At 37.9% G+C, this 15,592-nt stretch overlaps 1 protein-coding gene across 1 annotated transcript in view; it reads right to left on the reverse strand.

The window, feature by feature from the left end:
* Window positions 1-15,592, reverse strand: part of LOC126092273 (microtubule-actin cross-linking factor 1) — a 497,641-nt gene that overhangs the window by 161,804 nt on the left and 320,245 nt on the right. Inside the window, exons 38-44 of the mRNA XM_049907790.1 lie at window positions 14,660-14,858; window positions 10,664-11,029; window positions 7,018-7,241; window positions 6,198-6,398; window positions 5,362-5,662; window positions 2,461-2,667; window positions 2,126-2,291 (exon numbers count right to left, since the gene is read on the reverse strand). Of these exons, the coding sequence (XP_049763747.1) occupies window positions 2,126-2,291; window positions 2,461-2,667; window positions 5,362-5,662; window positions 6,198-6,398; window positions 7,018-7,241; window positions 10,664-11,029; window positions 14,660-14,858 (1,664 nt within the window). The remainder of the gene's footprint in view (window positions 1-2,125; window positions 2,292-2,460; window positions 2,668-5,361; window positions 5,663-6,197; window positions 6,399-7,017; window positions 7,242-10,663; window positions 11,030-14,659; window positions 14,859-15,592) is intronic.

Raw genomic sequence — 15,592 nt, forward strand, 5'->3', positions numbered from 1 at the left:
AATGAACCTCTACCCTAGGATGTATGATCAGGAAACACGTCTCTCCATGAAACTGTGTGCCGGACAAGGACTCTAGCCCAGAACCTTTGGGTTTCACAGACAAATGTTCTACCAGTTCAGCTACCAAGGCACAACTAACAACACACTCTCACATCTTCACTTCCAGTACTACCTACCTCCTACTTTCTCAACTTCAACACACATACTGCTGCAGAGCAAAAATTCATTATGTAAATGCTCATTATATTACACAATTGTTTTTAATGTAAGAAATGAGAAATATAACTTTTAACCATAAATTTTCAAAACAAAAACAATAACAACAAGAATAATAACAACAAACAATGAACGAAAGCACAAAGATGGTGCTGACTACGGCCTGTTGATAGAAAGCATACCAGCATAAACCTGGAATTTTTTTTTATCTGAACCAGCAATTTTGAATCAGGTTGGCTGGACCATCTAAACATGCCAGTATTGTTTTTATAATTTCAGAGTGTCACAATTACAATAATACAATCGAATGAACATAACGTTTCGTATACAGTATTTCCCCATTCTTCTATTCCATTTAGTAAATTACAATTAATGGTTTAACATAATCCTACAGGGAAAAGTAGTCCTCCAAGAGAAAAAACATTCAAGAAGTGATTCTTCAGCTCTTGTGAGAGCATACTAAGAAATCATGCTAGTACTGCAATTTTTTTTGTTTTTTTTGTTTTAACAGTGAATGTACTCACAACATAAAGGACATTCCTCTGTGTCCTGTTAACCAAATAGGTAACACTATTCTTTTTTAAACAAAGGTCCATGCTGTCAAGCATACATTTCATGAGCAAGTATGTGTACCGAGATGTCAGCGTAAGAAAATTTGTTTTTTATAAGTATCGCACATGGCTGTGTCTGCCTGCATTTTGAGCATTCGTAAAATATTTTAATTTTAGTCATAAAGAAAGCTGTGCAAAGTTTTGCATGATCTCATAAATATCTGTCTGGTGTCTTGGACCAACATAAATTGAGACAGTCTCCCAGAGCACACTGAGCTTCACATCCTAAGGATGCCCACTGCACAGGATGATACGAGCACACACCACAGCCTACTCTGTGCCATAGTACAAAATCAGCAACGCAACATGGAGCAGCCACTTCATCTGTACTTCATTTACTACATGGCTGCCAACAGTGTCATCTCACTACATGAACTACACAATTCAGTTTACATTCCTTCAACTTGTATTGTTTGTTCTCTTGAATCTGTTTTCGCTGCCGCCCGAGTTACCATTAACTCGATAACACAGTACTGGTATCTAAAATCCTTTTTTAAGTTACAGAAGATACATAATTTTTTATCAATTTCTTTTACTCTGTGTAAGACAGAATAAAGTGACTTATCAATTAATAAACCATTCCTGAAACCATACTGAGAATCTGTTGATAACTTCTGTTTATACAAATTGATTACATCACCATTCTACATTGCCCCCCCCCCCCCCCTCACACCCACCCTCCCTTTCACTTTCTTTTTTCATTTTTGAGAAAATGGCCATGAGGGAAACTGTCTATTGATTTCAACTTCATATTTTTCCCACTTCCTTTGTACACACATTCCCACTGAAATTTAAGTCTGCACAGGTAAAATGCTAGAATGAAAAATTGTTTACATAATTACTTAGACTGATAATGTTAGGTACACACATTATTATTACCCTATTTGGTATATAGTTGTAATTGAAGGAATCTTCGCCCTTTACTGATTAACAAATGGCTGAAGTTCTTTGCTATCTGACTCAAATAGCTCAGTCTGCTGCTTCATTAAATCTTTCTGTAGAAAAACTAGGTAATAGGTATTGTGCAACAAACGTACGATTAGTTCGTCAATAACAGACAAGAAATGATCTTAAAAGATTTTGTATTTCTCATGTATGAGGCTAATATCATCATTTTGTAATCACTCCCTCTTTACACTTATTCACTAAAAAATTTATAATCATCCCTACTAGATACCCTGCAATTTTTTTGTTTGTAATTTTTTTCCCTTATAGAACACCTTGTGAAAGCATTCACGTGTTTACAGGACTTTCAACTAGAAAATAGCTTTCTAAGTAGGCACATATGAGGAACTTACGTGGGCTAGCTGCAACTGAAGTCTTCTTTGTGGGACTATATGCAGATGATCGACGTCTCTGAGGTGATTCAGGGCGATCGCCACGAAGGAGGTTGTCATAAGCATTTCCCAAGTCATTCAGACGATCCACTGTTCCAACATATTCTCGATACTCCTTGTGGAGAGGCTACAAGTGAATAAAACCAAATTGATCATTCATAATCAGTTCTTCTCATGTCACACGAGTGTTTTCAAACACATCTGAAAGCTAGTGAGGGTCATAAATAAATTCTTTACCTACAAAGGACACTCCTCATGTATGAATTTAAAAAAAAAAGACTAGTTCTCTAACAAACCTTAAGTTCTTCAATTTGAGCACGCAGAACATCTGTATCGACAGCAACAGGATCAAGTCGCTGTACACGACTCTCCATTGTTGTCAGCCACTCCATAACTTGTTCATGAAGTCGCTCATACGCATTCAGCTGGTCAACACGTGCTTTTCCTAGACGCTGCTTCTCTTCGAGCTGAAGTCCCAGTTCTTTCCATTGACCCTCCAGGTACTAAAATGAAGGAAAGGAAGTTGAAGGCTACAGTAGATGTTACACAAATTTGTAAAGTCCTGTCAGATTTGTATAATTACTAACTTTTCCAAACTCTGCAATAATATTCACCTAAAAGGTAAGATACAAGTGGCAGTTTAATGACTTTCCAACTTTTCAATCCCCTTAATACATAAGGATCTATCTGATTGTATGAACTACACATCTGTCTCAGCTCCAACTTACTCATTTGACATCCATCCACAAATTTCCTCACGTCCGGAAACAAAGCAATTGCTACGAGTCACATTTCATCAATACGGCAGATACGGAAACACACTGAAGAGCGAAGACCGTAAAGTTTGCAGCAACAATCTGAGGATTTGTTAAAATGATGGAGAAGAACTTTCTTCTTTGCAGGATAGGGTGACTTAACCTGAATAACATGCAAATCCCTAAAAGCATAGGCTATGAATTTTATTTTATTCTCTTTATTTATTTATTTATTTATTTATTTATTTTGCAGATACAATATTCCTCACCCTCCTTCCTTCATTTGTTCTACTTTTACCACGGTTCCTCACTGTTTCAAATGACATCCTCATCTTCAACATACAAGGTGTTTCTGTAAGAGTGTGCAAAAATTTAAAAGGACATAGTGGATGTTCCACTAAAGAATTTGAGGTAGGGAACTAGGGGTCGGAGAAACCATCTTGAGGAGATAATAGGAATAAAAACATATCACTGTGTACTTTTCTGTTTACATTAGTTACAGGTAACTGACAGAATCAGGGTATCACTTGTACTGTGTCTTACAAAATGTACTGAAACTGACTGACAACAAGCTCAGTACAAGCAGGACATCAACAAACAAGATTCTGACACACCCTGACAAATATTGCTGGTGTGTTTTGAATCACTTCACAGGCAGCTAGAATTCTGGCAACTAATTCCAGCTCCATATCCATTGGTCTCTCATATCCACGTGACTTTAGATATCCCCATAGGTAATAATCGAGGAGATTCAGGTCACGTGTCCTCTCGAGCCACGGAATAGGACCTCCCCTTTCAAACCGGCGACCAGGAAATACAGCATTGAGATGGTTGTGGACATTCACACTGAAGTGAGGCAGTGCACTGTCATGTTGTATCCACATCCTCTCACGAACAGCCAAGGGTATGTTCTCCATCAACTCTGGTAGAACCCTCAAGTACCGGTGGCTATTGAAACGGCCTATCGCATCACGACTTCCTAGTAATCAGGCTCATCCTCCTCGTTTCCTTGCGGGTAATAAAGAATGTACACGTCAGTAAACAGCACAGTATGTGCAAACTAGAACACAGTTAGTCGTAAATAAGCTGGAAAACATTAATGCTAGACAACGCAGTAGAAAAGTTTACTTCCGTACTTCCTTAAGCTGGCTTCTCTGACCCCAGGTTCCCACCTCAAACCGTTCAGTGAGAAGTCTCTATGTCCTGTTGCATTTTTGCACACTCTTACAGAAACACCCTGTATGTATTTCATCTGTTAGTGTAAAACTTCAGTGAAACACTAGAATAGCAATTAAACAAGTCAAATCATTTTGGAAGAAAATCAGCAACAGCTGCACTATATTTATTTATACAGCCAAGACGAGCTTTGCCCACTCACAAACAAATGCCCGAGATAGTGCTCGCTTGTCACTAATGTTCCACACCAGATGTTACGACAACTGGATCTGCCGGTAATACACGACGTCCTTCGGCATATAGCCTACGGTGTACGATACACGAAAGATCTTCGAGGCAGTTTGAATTCAAAAATGTTTATGTTCGTAGGTGCTGAGCCTTTCGATCACAATATATAATTCAATATAATACAGTGTTCACTTGACTGGTTACGACTGTTGCACACAACTAAATGTAGTCTTAAACTTCACAGTTTCCCATCCGAAGAATCAAACTTTCTAAAAATCATATTTTCAGCCCCATCGTGCTATCTCTGTGTAAGGCAAAGGAAATTTGCAGTCTCTCTCACAAATAAGTGTCGAGCTAGATCCAATTCAAATCTATCATCTGAATTAATAATCAAAATTTCAACATGACAGCAGACAGGCAGCTAGGCACAATCATTTCAGGAGTGCACAGGGCAATGAATGTACACAATTCGTAAATTACTTCTCTAGCAACTGTACCCCATTCATCATAAAGTGCAGCATTTAACATCACTATTTTGGGAGGAAATCTGCACTGGATTTTCCATTCTAAAATAAGGGACATATAATCTATAATGTTCGGTTGGTGATTTTTATTTTACCTCACTGTATCTCTGTCTACCAGAAACGAATTTCTCAAGCTATTCGTGAGAATTTTACATCTGCTTAGGCATTACCTATAGTGGACACACAGGCTCAATTACTTCCTTCTATATTGCACATTCCAACCCCCTTTTGCTATTTATTACCCACTTTTCCAGTTAATCAGCACTCACTCACCCATATTGTCCATCTTTTTTCTATTCTTTTTAATTTCAGTCTATTATTTGCCACTACATGGTTACTACACTACTACATTTCAGTACATTTGCTGTCCATAATGCAACTTAAATATCAGCTGAACCAGAACACAATCCAGCTGGCATATCCACGCATCTCCCACTTTGCGTATTCTGATCTAGGCTAAGGAAACACGTAAATTCCACTAACATATTCTGATAGTGATTGTGATAATACTTGCCTTGATTCTGTCTCTTAGAGGAACAGTGTCGGTGACATCTTTCTTGCCCACAAGACTACGGCCTGCTCGAACAGTCTCCTCAAACTCTGGTCTGTGTGCTTCCTTCTGTGTGGCTAGTGTATCTACACGAACTTGCAACTCTTCAGCATCCAAGCGACCAGCAGAAGCTTCGAGTGCTTCCACGGTCTGTGAACACCAAGTCTCCAACTTGCCTGCACGTGTCGAGAATGACGTCAAGGCTGCCAGTGTATCTTCTAACAATTCTGTACGGCGTAATGTTCGCTCAGAGAGCTTCTCAAATCTGGAAAATTGTAAACTTTGAATATAAAATGTCACTGAGATGCTCACAGTAAAAAAACTAAGAGTGAACTGTATGAGAGTTATTCGAAAGGAAACAGAGGACTGAGTCAGAAATATGCGACATAAGACTTATTTTATGCGTAAAAAAGAATTTTACACATCTGTGTACACAAAGTGCCAAACTGCAAGTAATAGCTGTCTATACTTTGCAGAAGTTCCCTTTAGACCCCTGATGAAAATTAACAAGCAAAATTAGAAAGGGGTGTGGCAATTGGAAGGGGTAAGACGTACCAGACAAAAGGGCAGATGAGGAGCTAATGAAGGAGACATTTATGAGGGGAGAGAGAGAGAGAGAGAGAGAGAGAGAGAGAGAGAGAGAGAGAGAAATACAACTACACCATTTTATAAGAAACATGCTGCCCAATTACACTTCTCTTAGCATATATGCAATGATAATTTGGGCAACATCTTGTGGAAGCAAACACAAATGACAAAAATGTGTTGGTGATGAACAATTACTATTGTCTCACACAAACCTTGATGTTACATCCTTGAGCTTCACATCTATTTTCTTAGCCAGCCTAGGATTAGATGCAGTGGCTATTAATTCTTGAGCTGACTGAGAGACACTTTCAATGCTAGGCCTGTGCTGGTCGACATCTGCCTGTAGTAGCCTATGTTCACGAAGTTGTTCATCTAGTCTTTCCTTGTGGAGGCTTGCTGGCCGCTGAAGACTCCTAGAATGGACAAAATGTGTGTAGTGTAGTGTCCGCATTATCATTCGGTGTACAAGACAATCATTATGAAGCTGAGCAGACTAAAAGCAAGACCATAATACATCAGATACATACATTAGAATTACAACTGCTATCAAATGGTCAAATAGGGTCTGTAAACATTATATGCCATTGTTCTTACAGCACAAGAAAGTTCTGGATGGAAGAGAAATAATGCCCCCCCCCCCCCTCACCACACACACACACACACACACACACACACACACACACACACACACACTCTTCCTGGTGCTGCAGTCCAATTACATCACTGGGACACTGTAACCATGCACGTGTATGATCGTGCTTTAGTAGCTCTAAGGAAAGAAATTGCCCTGAAGTTCAGTGATGATTTCAGTCTAGTTTGTATGCCTGTAAACTATCTTTACCATATCTTGAGTGGTTACCCTTTACTCCATCCATTATTTGTACTAACCTTCTTGCTGTTAACTGTAATTCCTCTAATGGTTCTTCCCGCATCTTAGTGAGGCTTTAAGTATTAAATCTGTTGGCACATTTTACAGGTCTGAGCAATTTCAAACTAACATGTTGATACTTCTAGTAGATCACATATGCTTACTTGGCATTATTCTCAGCGCTGTTCAGCCACTGTGTAAGGCTGTCAAGTGCGTCCTGCACACTCTGACTTTGGACAAGAGCAGTGTCTAGTTCCTGGCACTTCTCCAAAAGAGCCTCTGAGAGTTGCTTGTATTTGTCTTCTAATTCATGAACAGGTGCTTCCAATGACACCACCTCTGCTTGCGTCTGCTGACCTTCAAGAGACCGCAGGAGTGCTCCAAGAGACTGAAAATGTATCACATATTAGTAACCTGCTGATTAGATTACCCTAAAAAACTAAGTGTATACAATAACAAGTGTATTTTTTATATCAATATTTTGTAAAAAATTGTCATCATACTATATTTACCCGAGTATAAGAAGACACTGATAATAAGATGACCCCCACTTCTTCAAGAGGCTTCTTGAGAAAAATTTACTTTTAACATATTCACACTAATCAAAATTACAAACTGTTTTATTGACAACATATCTGCCTAAAAAGTTAACATTATATCTGTTCTAAAATTATGCCATTTATAGACTTTCTACATTTTGAGAATATTATTTTTAATCGCCATCACCACCATCCTAATAGAGTTGTGAAATTTATATCTTCACTGTCACAAATATTTGGCTACTACTTTTGAATAAGTTGCCATTTCTGAGGTTGTGGTTACAGTCGGACCTGAGAAAAGAGCTGTTTTTATTCAAATACAAGCTGGATTTTGCTTCTATACTGATCTGAGCATTATACCATTTCCTGGAACTGACTTTAGTGAAGATGTTAAATGTACGTAAAAAAATACTCATGTCTAATGAATTGAACCAAAGATGTAATGTTGAGTACCATGTGTAGGTGATCTCACAGAAAAAAACAAAGACACTGCAAAAAATAGATGGCAATTTTTTTGTTTGATAAAATGTTTCACCCCTTTGGCTAGTTTCGCTGAATTGAATGGCCGCACCAAGATTTTGCTCAACATATATCTCTCAAGGTCTGTAACAATTAATAATTTCTTTGTTTGTGTTTGAAAATACATTTATTATTGTTAAGTTTAAAGGAATACTCCAACATTAGTGTAAAAGTAATGGCCTTTCCTGGGTAATAAGACATTAAAACTAGTGGACTATTCCCACCATTGGCTGTCTTTTTGTTAAATACAGCCCAGAGAGCCAAGTTTTGCTGAAGATGAGTGATAAATTCTTAATATCTCATGAAATATTGAACAACAGTCTTAATAATTTTCAGATTTTGCTTAAACTTTCACTCATACTGGATTGCATATACCAAGTACATTACCTGACAGCACCTAGAATGAGGAAATTTTACACTGTGTTACATACATAATGTTCAATGAGCTCAATAAGATAAAATGTGTATTGTCTACATATACATCGAACCAGATACCAGAGATTATTAATAAAGTCATGTTTCAAAGAATTTGTAGCCCCTGGTGGGAGAAAAAAAAAAAAAGGGATTGCTTGTTACAAAATAATTCCACAGCTCTCCAAGGACATTTAATAGCAACATTGAAAGCCGTTCTGCTTATGATTTATTTAAAAGTCCAGTTGTTAAGATTACTGTTTGCATTTTTAACCTACAACACATTTACACCAAAGACAATATTCACAAAGTATTTTTCATGCTATAGTGACCGTTATAACAAACTACACCCGAGTAAAGAGCCTTTATTTTTTATTATTTTCATGCTATAGCATGTTACAATGTCTCTTGCTTCCAAATATATCATCTGTTCGCTGCTCTCTCATTGGCTGCGTAGAACCAGCCACTGACATAACCACTTTCATTCCAGTAATACATCTACATCTATACTCTACAAACTATCATAAGGTGCATAGCAGAGGGTACGACCCATTGTATCAGTTCTTAGAGTTTCTAGCTGTTCCATTCACATACGAGTTAACCTCATCATCCCTACATCAGTGATACATAGGGGATTGTACTATATCCCTAGAGTCATCATTTAAAGCTGGTTCTTGCAACTTTGTTAATAGGCTTTCTTGGGGGTAGTTCATGTCTACCTTGAAGAGTCTTCCAGTTCAGTTCCTTCAGTATCTCTGTGACACTGTCCCACAGATAAAACACCATGGTGAGCATCAACAACACTGCACCACGAAATACATAAGCACACCAATGGCCCCTATCTGGACTTTTGCTGTTTCTTGCAGAAATGAATACTGCTGTTGAGTAATAACAGTAACTGATAGCTATATAAAAGATGGAAATCATGATTCATTCCAATTCCTGAACTTCTGCTCATGCAATGATCTACTGGAATCTATTGGTACAATCTCCACAATGGGTCTTAGCCACTGTAATTTATTCTCAAGACAACAATTACAGTCAGTTTAATATGATTTATTTTGTTTGTCAGACATTTCAATCAGGATTAATTTTCCTTCTTGTTTCATTTGAATGTCACCATCATGTTCTAAAGCTGATTAAACACTAATAACATTTTACCCATTATTCTAGTCTGTGAACAGCGACCGATTTTCTCATTTGTGACCTACTTAGTAAATCATTTACAGTCCCTCATTATCAAATAAAATATTGATCTGAGTTCAGAACAAGTAATGTTTTCTTAATGACAACATTTACGCTTTTGAAAGTTACCCTTATTTAAAAAGCAGCATTAATGTTTGTACACAATATCCATACTTGTATGAGAGCTTTTATTGCAAAACCTATTCAAATACAGTAACAGTTCGTAATACCATCAAATTTAGTGCTATTTTGTCCTGTGTTTCACAAAATTGTCAAATTTTAAGCAGAGCAATAGACTGTTGCAGTGGCTAGTTCATAGTTACTCATGTAATCCTTGTACTAGCACTTTGTGAATCAAATGTGACGTGATTGTTCAAGCAACATCTATACAGTAACAAGCGTATCAGGAATGCAAGTATCATTTGCCCATCCTTCTGAATTCTTCAAGATAAATCTGCACATTATCTCCATAGCCATATCGTGATCCGTAAATGTAAGACTATTCCTATATACTCTATTAAATGATGTTAAAATGTTAACCTCGGCAGCAATAGTTTAATCTGCAAATATAAGATGACCTTGCATTTTTAAAATGACAAGTTTGGGAGAAACCTCATCTTCCAATCGGGTAAATATGGTCAATTTATAGTAATACATTTAAGGGAATTTAAAATGCCATATTCATATTAATAAAATTATTATATATATTTTTAGACTTCAAATGGTTCAAATGGCTCTGAGCACTATGGGACTCAACTGCTGTGGTCATAAGTCTATATTTTTAGACTAAAATCTGGATTTCCTGGGGTCAAATATTGTCTCTCTCCTTAATCATAGTCAACTGATGTCAACACATGGCTTCCATATTTCTCTAAAGCAGAAACTGAAACTCCCATGGCAAATTAACCATTTTTTGAAGCCACAGGATGTGTCTTGTCAACCTCTCTCTCGTTTGGCTACAAAGATGGGCAAGGAGGAACAAGAATTAGTAGTTACCACACTTAATAATTAAATGTTGACATAGTCTACATAAGACTATAGGATCAAGATTGGCAACTTTTTCTCCGTTTAACACCCCCCCCCCCCCCCAAAAAAAAAAAAAGAGAGATAGAGAGAGAGAGAGACATGGAGAAATTTACGTTCCCTCAGAACTCACCAGCTTGGCTGCATCTATGAGTCTTCCCTGAGCAACAAACTCTGACGAGAGTGAACGTGCCCGAATCAACTGTTCTTCTAGTGTACGAGGGTCTGCTCCTGTTGGTTCTGCTAAAGTCTTGTGTGCACGAGGTTCTGCCTCGCGCATCCATGTTCTTGCTTTTTCCAGTGCATCCTGATGTTCACGCTGACGACCACCAACACCACTTAGCCGGTCTGATAGTCCCTCTGCACGTGACAACAGATCCCGATATCGCACAGATGCCTCTGAAACTTCGTGGCTTACTAATGACTGTGCAGTATGCTCAACATGTGGAAGGCGTTCTGGCAGTCCTCCTCGGAAATCGTTCAGTATGGACAGATATTCCTGTATAAAAGTATATCATAACAGGATCAAAAAAAATTTTATTTAATGTTTATATGAAGGTAAAACAAACAAATTGTCTGAATGAATAGCCATTGTATAAGAAAGAAATGGCAGTGGCATAACTACAGACCTGCCATATCTGCACTAAAAGAAAAACTGTTCATAATTTAATAAGTAAGAACTGAAAAGAACAACGACAAAATAAGAGAAAAATAACAAGTATTTATATAATATACTGTAATACATTGATATACGAATACAGTTACAGTAGAAAAGATATGTAAACAGGAAAAAACTTAGGATAATTAACAACTAGTACAGGCATTTTTATACAATAACTTGGGGAAACTACAAAAAATTTAAAACCAGAAAATTTTGCGACATGTCAAACCAGAAGCCCTCCCATAACCCAGTCGCTATAAGACTGGGGACTGAATAGCAGACTTATTTTTCAAAAAATGGAAAATGTAGGATGGACAATATTATGAAAAGGATAGTTATTACTCACCATATAGCAGAGATGCTGAGCCACAGAAAGGACCAATAAAAAGCTAGCTTTCAGCCAATAAGGCCTTTGTCAAAAATAGACCCCCCCCCCCAACACACACACACACACACACACACACACACACACACACACACAGTGTCTCTGGCAGCTGGAGACAGATTCTGACTCCAGCTGTGTGTGTGTGTGTGTGTGTGTGTGTGTGTGTGTGTGTGTGTGTGTGTGTGCGCGCGCGCTATATGGTGAGTAGTAACTATCCTTTTCACAATATTCAGACTGTGTTATTTTTCTTTGCTATAAGAGACGATTAAAAAGTTTCCACTTGAGAGGATTGCTGTAGCATATATGCAACTTAGCGCAACTTCGATGCTGGTATACAAGCACCAACGTGTAGGCAAGGAATCAGTCGTTCTGACTCGCATGTGCAAATGTGATCTGTGGCGACATTATTACCAAATGCTTCCACACAGAACCAAAGTGCTATTATTCTTTTCTTGGATACTAAAGGACAAACACCAGCAGACATCCATCGAAGAATGAAGAATGCATATGGGATAGCACATTTGTCAAAAACCACTACTGTGCCCCATATACAGTCTTCACTCTTCAGTGGATGTCTACCAGTGTTTGTCAGTGGGCAGCCAAGAAAACAATAACAGCACTTTATTCCTGTTCATCATAACACAGAAGTTATGCCAACTTAAGTGGGACACTGTTCCAATTTCATTTCCTGGGATGAACATTAATGGTTGCGTAACAACATAATTTTGTTTCAAATAACATGGCATCTATTCTATTATGCTTAATTAATATAATAATGTTGTGATTGACAATTTCCATCTTCTCCACAACACTGCTAGCAGAGTATCTAGAATGTTTTTGTTGCTTGTGGACTGTGAGAAAAGATAATGAAATCATTGGTGAACACTTTCAGTACTACTCTACAGGACCAAGTTAATTTACTGCCTATAGAGAATGGGTAAGTCTAAGAGATGAAAAGAGACAAACAATCTCCAGCAATTATTTCTGATTCAGACTACTACTTTGTTATAGCACTATGACTATGTTTGGAATAAATTTTACACAAACTCTTGCCTCATTCTTGCACAAACTGGCTCCCATTCTAGCTCAGTTTTATAACCTTACCAGGCAACTTACACACTGTAACACTGAAAATGCTCTTAATGAACGTAGCTTATTCTTTTGGTTTTTAATGTGCTGAATCTTTGATATGATAACAAAATTCTTTATCAACACTTTTTTTTACAGTTAACACTCAACGTTTTAAAAATGTATTTTTAAATTGTTAAACAAAATACATTTCACATACCACTTCAATTAATAATAATATGAACATGAAATTTAAGCTGTAGTGGTTGCAGTGTTAAATTATATCATAACTACTCCAACAAGCTCTTTTGCTCTTCTTGTTCCGCACGAATGCCATGGGTCTAAAAGAATTTACATTACCACTACTACACATTACACTGGGTCTCATGAAACATTAACTATGCAAGCAAAGTTTAGTCTGATAGTCTTATAGTACTGAAGCATAAACACTGATAGCATTATATAACCCTCAAATTTGCCTGTTCAAAATAGTGTCACATGCTACAATGGATATCTCACTTGCTGACAAATTTGACCATTCTTTCTGATACATATGAGGGGGGATCAAATATTAACAGGATTTTTGTTCCTGAACATCAACAGTTGGTAGGACTGGCCCGCACTTCTGCTATACTTAGGCAAGACTGTTAGAAATGAGGAGGGCGTGCTGTTATATATTTTCCACCATTTCATCATGATGTCGGAGCAACAGGTGCACCCCTCCATTGTGCAATGCATAATTATCAAATTTCTTGCTCATGAAGGAGTTACAGCAGTGGAAATTTGCCAAAGATTGAACGCACAGGTCAGTGATAAAACATTATCAAGGACGCTTGTGACTGCCTGGCATAAAAAGAACATGTGGAAAATCAGCAACATGATTGCCATCCTCGGACCAGCATTACAGACAAAAATGTTCATGCGGTTAAAGACATTACTGACGACGATCGACAGGCGAGAGTATCAGAAATTGCACTAAAAGTCAGAATCAGTTAGGGGAGCAGTCAAGCAATCATCACAAATAACCTACAGTTCTGTAAAGAGTGTTCCAGATGGGTCCCTGAACTTTTGACCGAAAATATGAAGTTGAGACATTTGGAGGTCTGTCAGAGGCTTACAGAAAGATTTACGAAAGAAGGTGATGCATTTTTTTAGTCGGATGGGTTCACCACTACACTCCAGAATACAAAGAAGCAAGTAAGGAGTGGCAGAGGAAAAGGGAGGCAGCACCAGTGAAACCCAAGACTAGACTGTCAACTGGCGAAGTTCTTTCAACTGTGTTTCAATCAGTGAGGCATTTTGCTGATTGATTTTTTGCACGAGTGACACACAATCAATGCTGCTTACTACTGTCAACTGTTGAACAAGACGAGAGCTGCATATCACTGCAAAAGATGAGAGCAATCGATTCGACAGGTCATCCTCCTCCATGGCAATGCGTGACCCCATACTGCAGCTCTGTCTCCAAGCTACAGGAAATGCACTGGACTGCACTTGATCATCATCCTCACAGCCCGAACTTATCACCCTGTGATTTCCATTTATTCGGACAGCCTAAAATAGCTCTAGGAGGGCGACAATTTGAAGATGACAAGGATTTGGATGACTTCGTGCGCAACTGGCTGGTGACACAACCCAGTTCTTTTTATGATGAAAGCATCAAAAAGCTGCCCATACACTAGGACAAATGCATTTCGAAAGCAGGAAAGACTATATGGAAAAATAAATTATAATTGTCTTGATTTTTTCAATAAATGACTTTAAATAATTTATATTTGATGCACCCTCATATCATATGACCAGTTAAAATTTTCATTACACTCAATTGTGAATGTCATGTCCACCGCTGAAAAGATTGCTTACAATTCTCAGAAAGAATAATTCAATTGCAGAAGCAAACACTTCAAGATTCAATACTCAAATTACCATAAATAAGCGAAGTTACCTTTGTTAACTGCCAAACCAGTAATTTATTCACATAACAGAGCTTTAATAGTTGAAAACTAATCACAAACCTTTGACTCGTCTGAAAATTTCTGAGCAGCCATAGTAATGAAACGCAAGTCTGCCTGATGAGCAATCACATCACTAACAAACTCCTTAGTGCTGTCAGTGCTGCTGTGTAATTTGTTCAGATTGGACAGAGATCGCTCCTTATCTTCAAGTTGCCTGCATGCTTTGTCCAGCCACGAATTAAATGTCAACAACTCAGACCTGTAATGGCAAAAACACATATGACTGTTCTGTATAAATGATATGACTGAAACTGTTAATTATCAAGTGTAGGTGTATAATAAAACAGTTGAAACTTTGGTGGCCACTCCTTCACTTGGTTCTTGTTGTCACTTGTCTTACACCTATAGCTGAGCAGTTTTTCTGATGTCTAAGATAGACAATTCCAGCAACTCGGGTTGGGGATAAGTCAGAAAACCGCTACATGACTGTCAGCCAAAGATCCTAAGACAAGTGCCAACAGCTAAAGAGTTTGTAAGAATTGACACAATGAAACAGTGTTTTGCAGACATTAGAATCTCACAAATCAAGTTTCAAAGTAATGTAATACAGTGGAACTTCTCAGGACAGCCACATGGGTGGCCACACAAAGCTGCAAACGAAAAAAAGAGTTGATAAGGATTAATGAGCGAGCGGTCAGATTTTACTTCAAGTTCCTTGAAAATTCTATAGTGATTAAAACCATTAACATAATTTCTGAAAGGAAGAAAGGAAACAGATTTCAGCTGCTGTCATTTTGGTAGCAGTTGATAACTTACTTAAAATGGCAGCAATTGCTAAAAACTACTCAAGTTTTACACAATTATTCTTCTTCTTCCTTGAGGAGACGTAGGAATCCAGTGAGAATGATATTTCTGCAGATTGGAACTGTGCCAGCCTAAGAAACCTGTCAGCAAAACGATGTTGTCAGCTCCTAAATATCAGCAGGAAGGCAC

The sequence above is a fragment of the Schistocerca cancellata genome, chromosome 7 (assembly GCF_023864275.1).
Source record: "Schistocerca cancellata isolate TAMUIC-IGC-003103 chromosome 7, iqSchCanc2.1, whole genome shotgun sequence".
NCBI classification, from domain to species: Eukaryota; Metazoa; Arthropoda; class Insecta; order Orthoptera; family Acrididae; genus Schistocerca; species Schistocerca cancellata.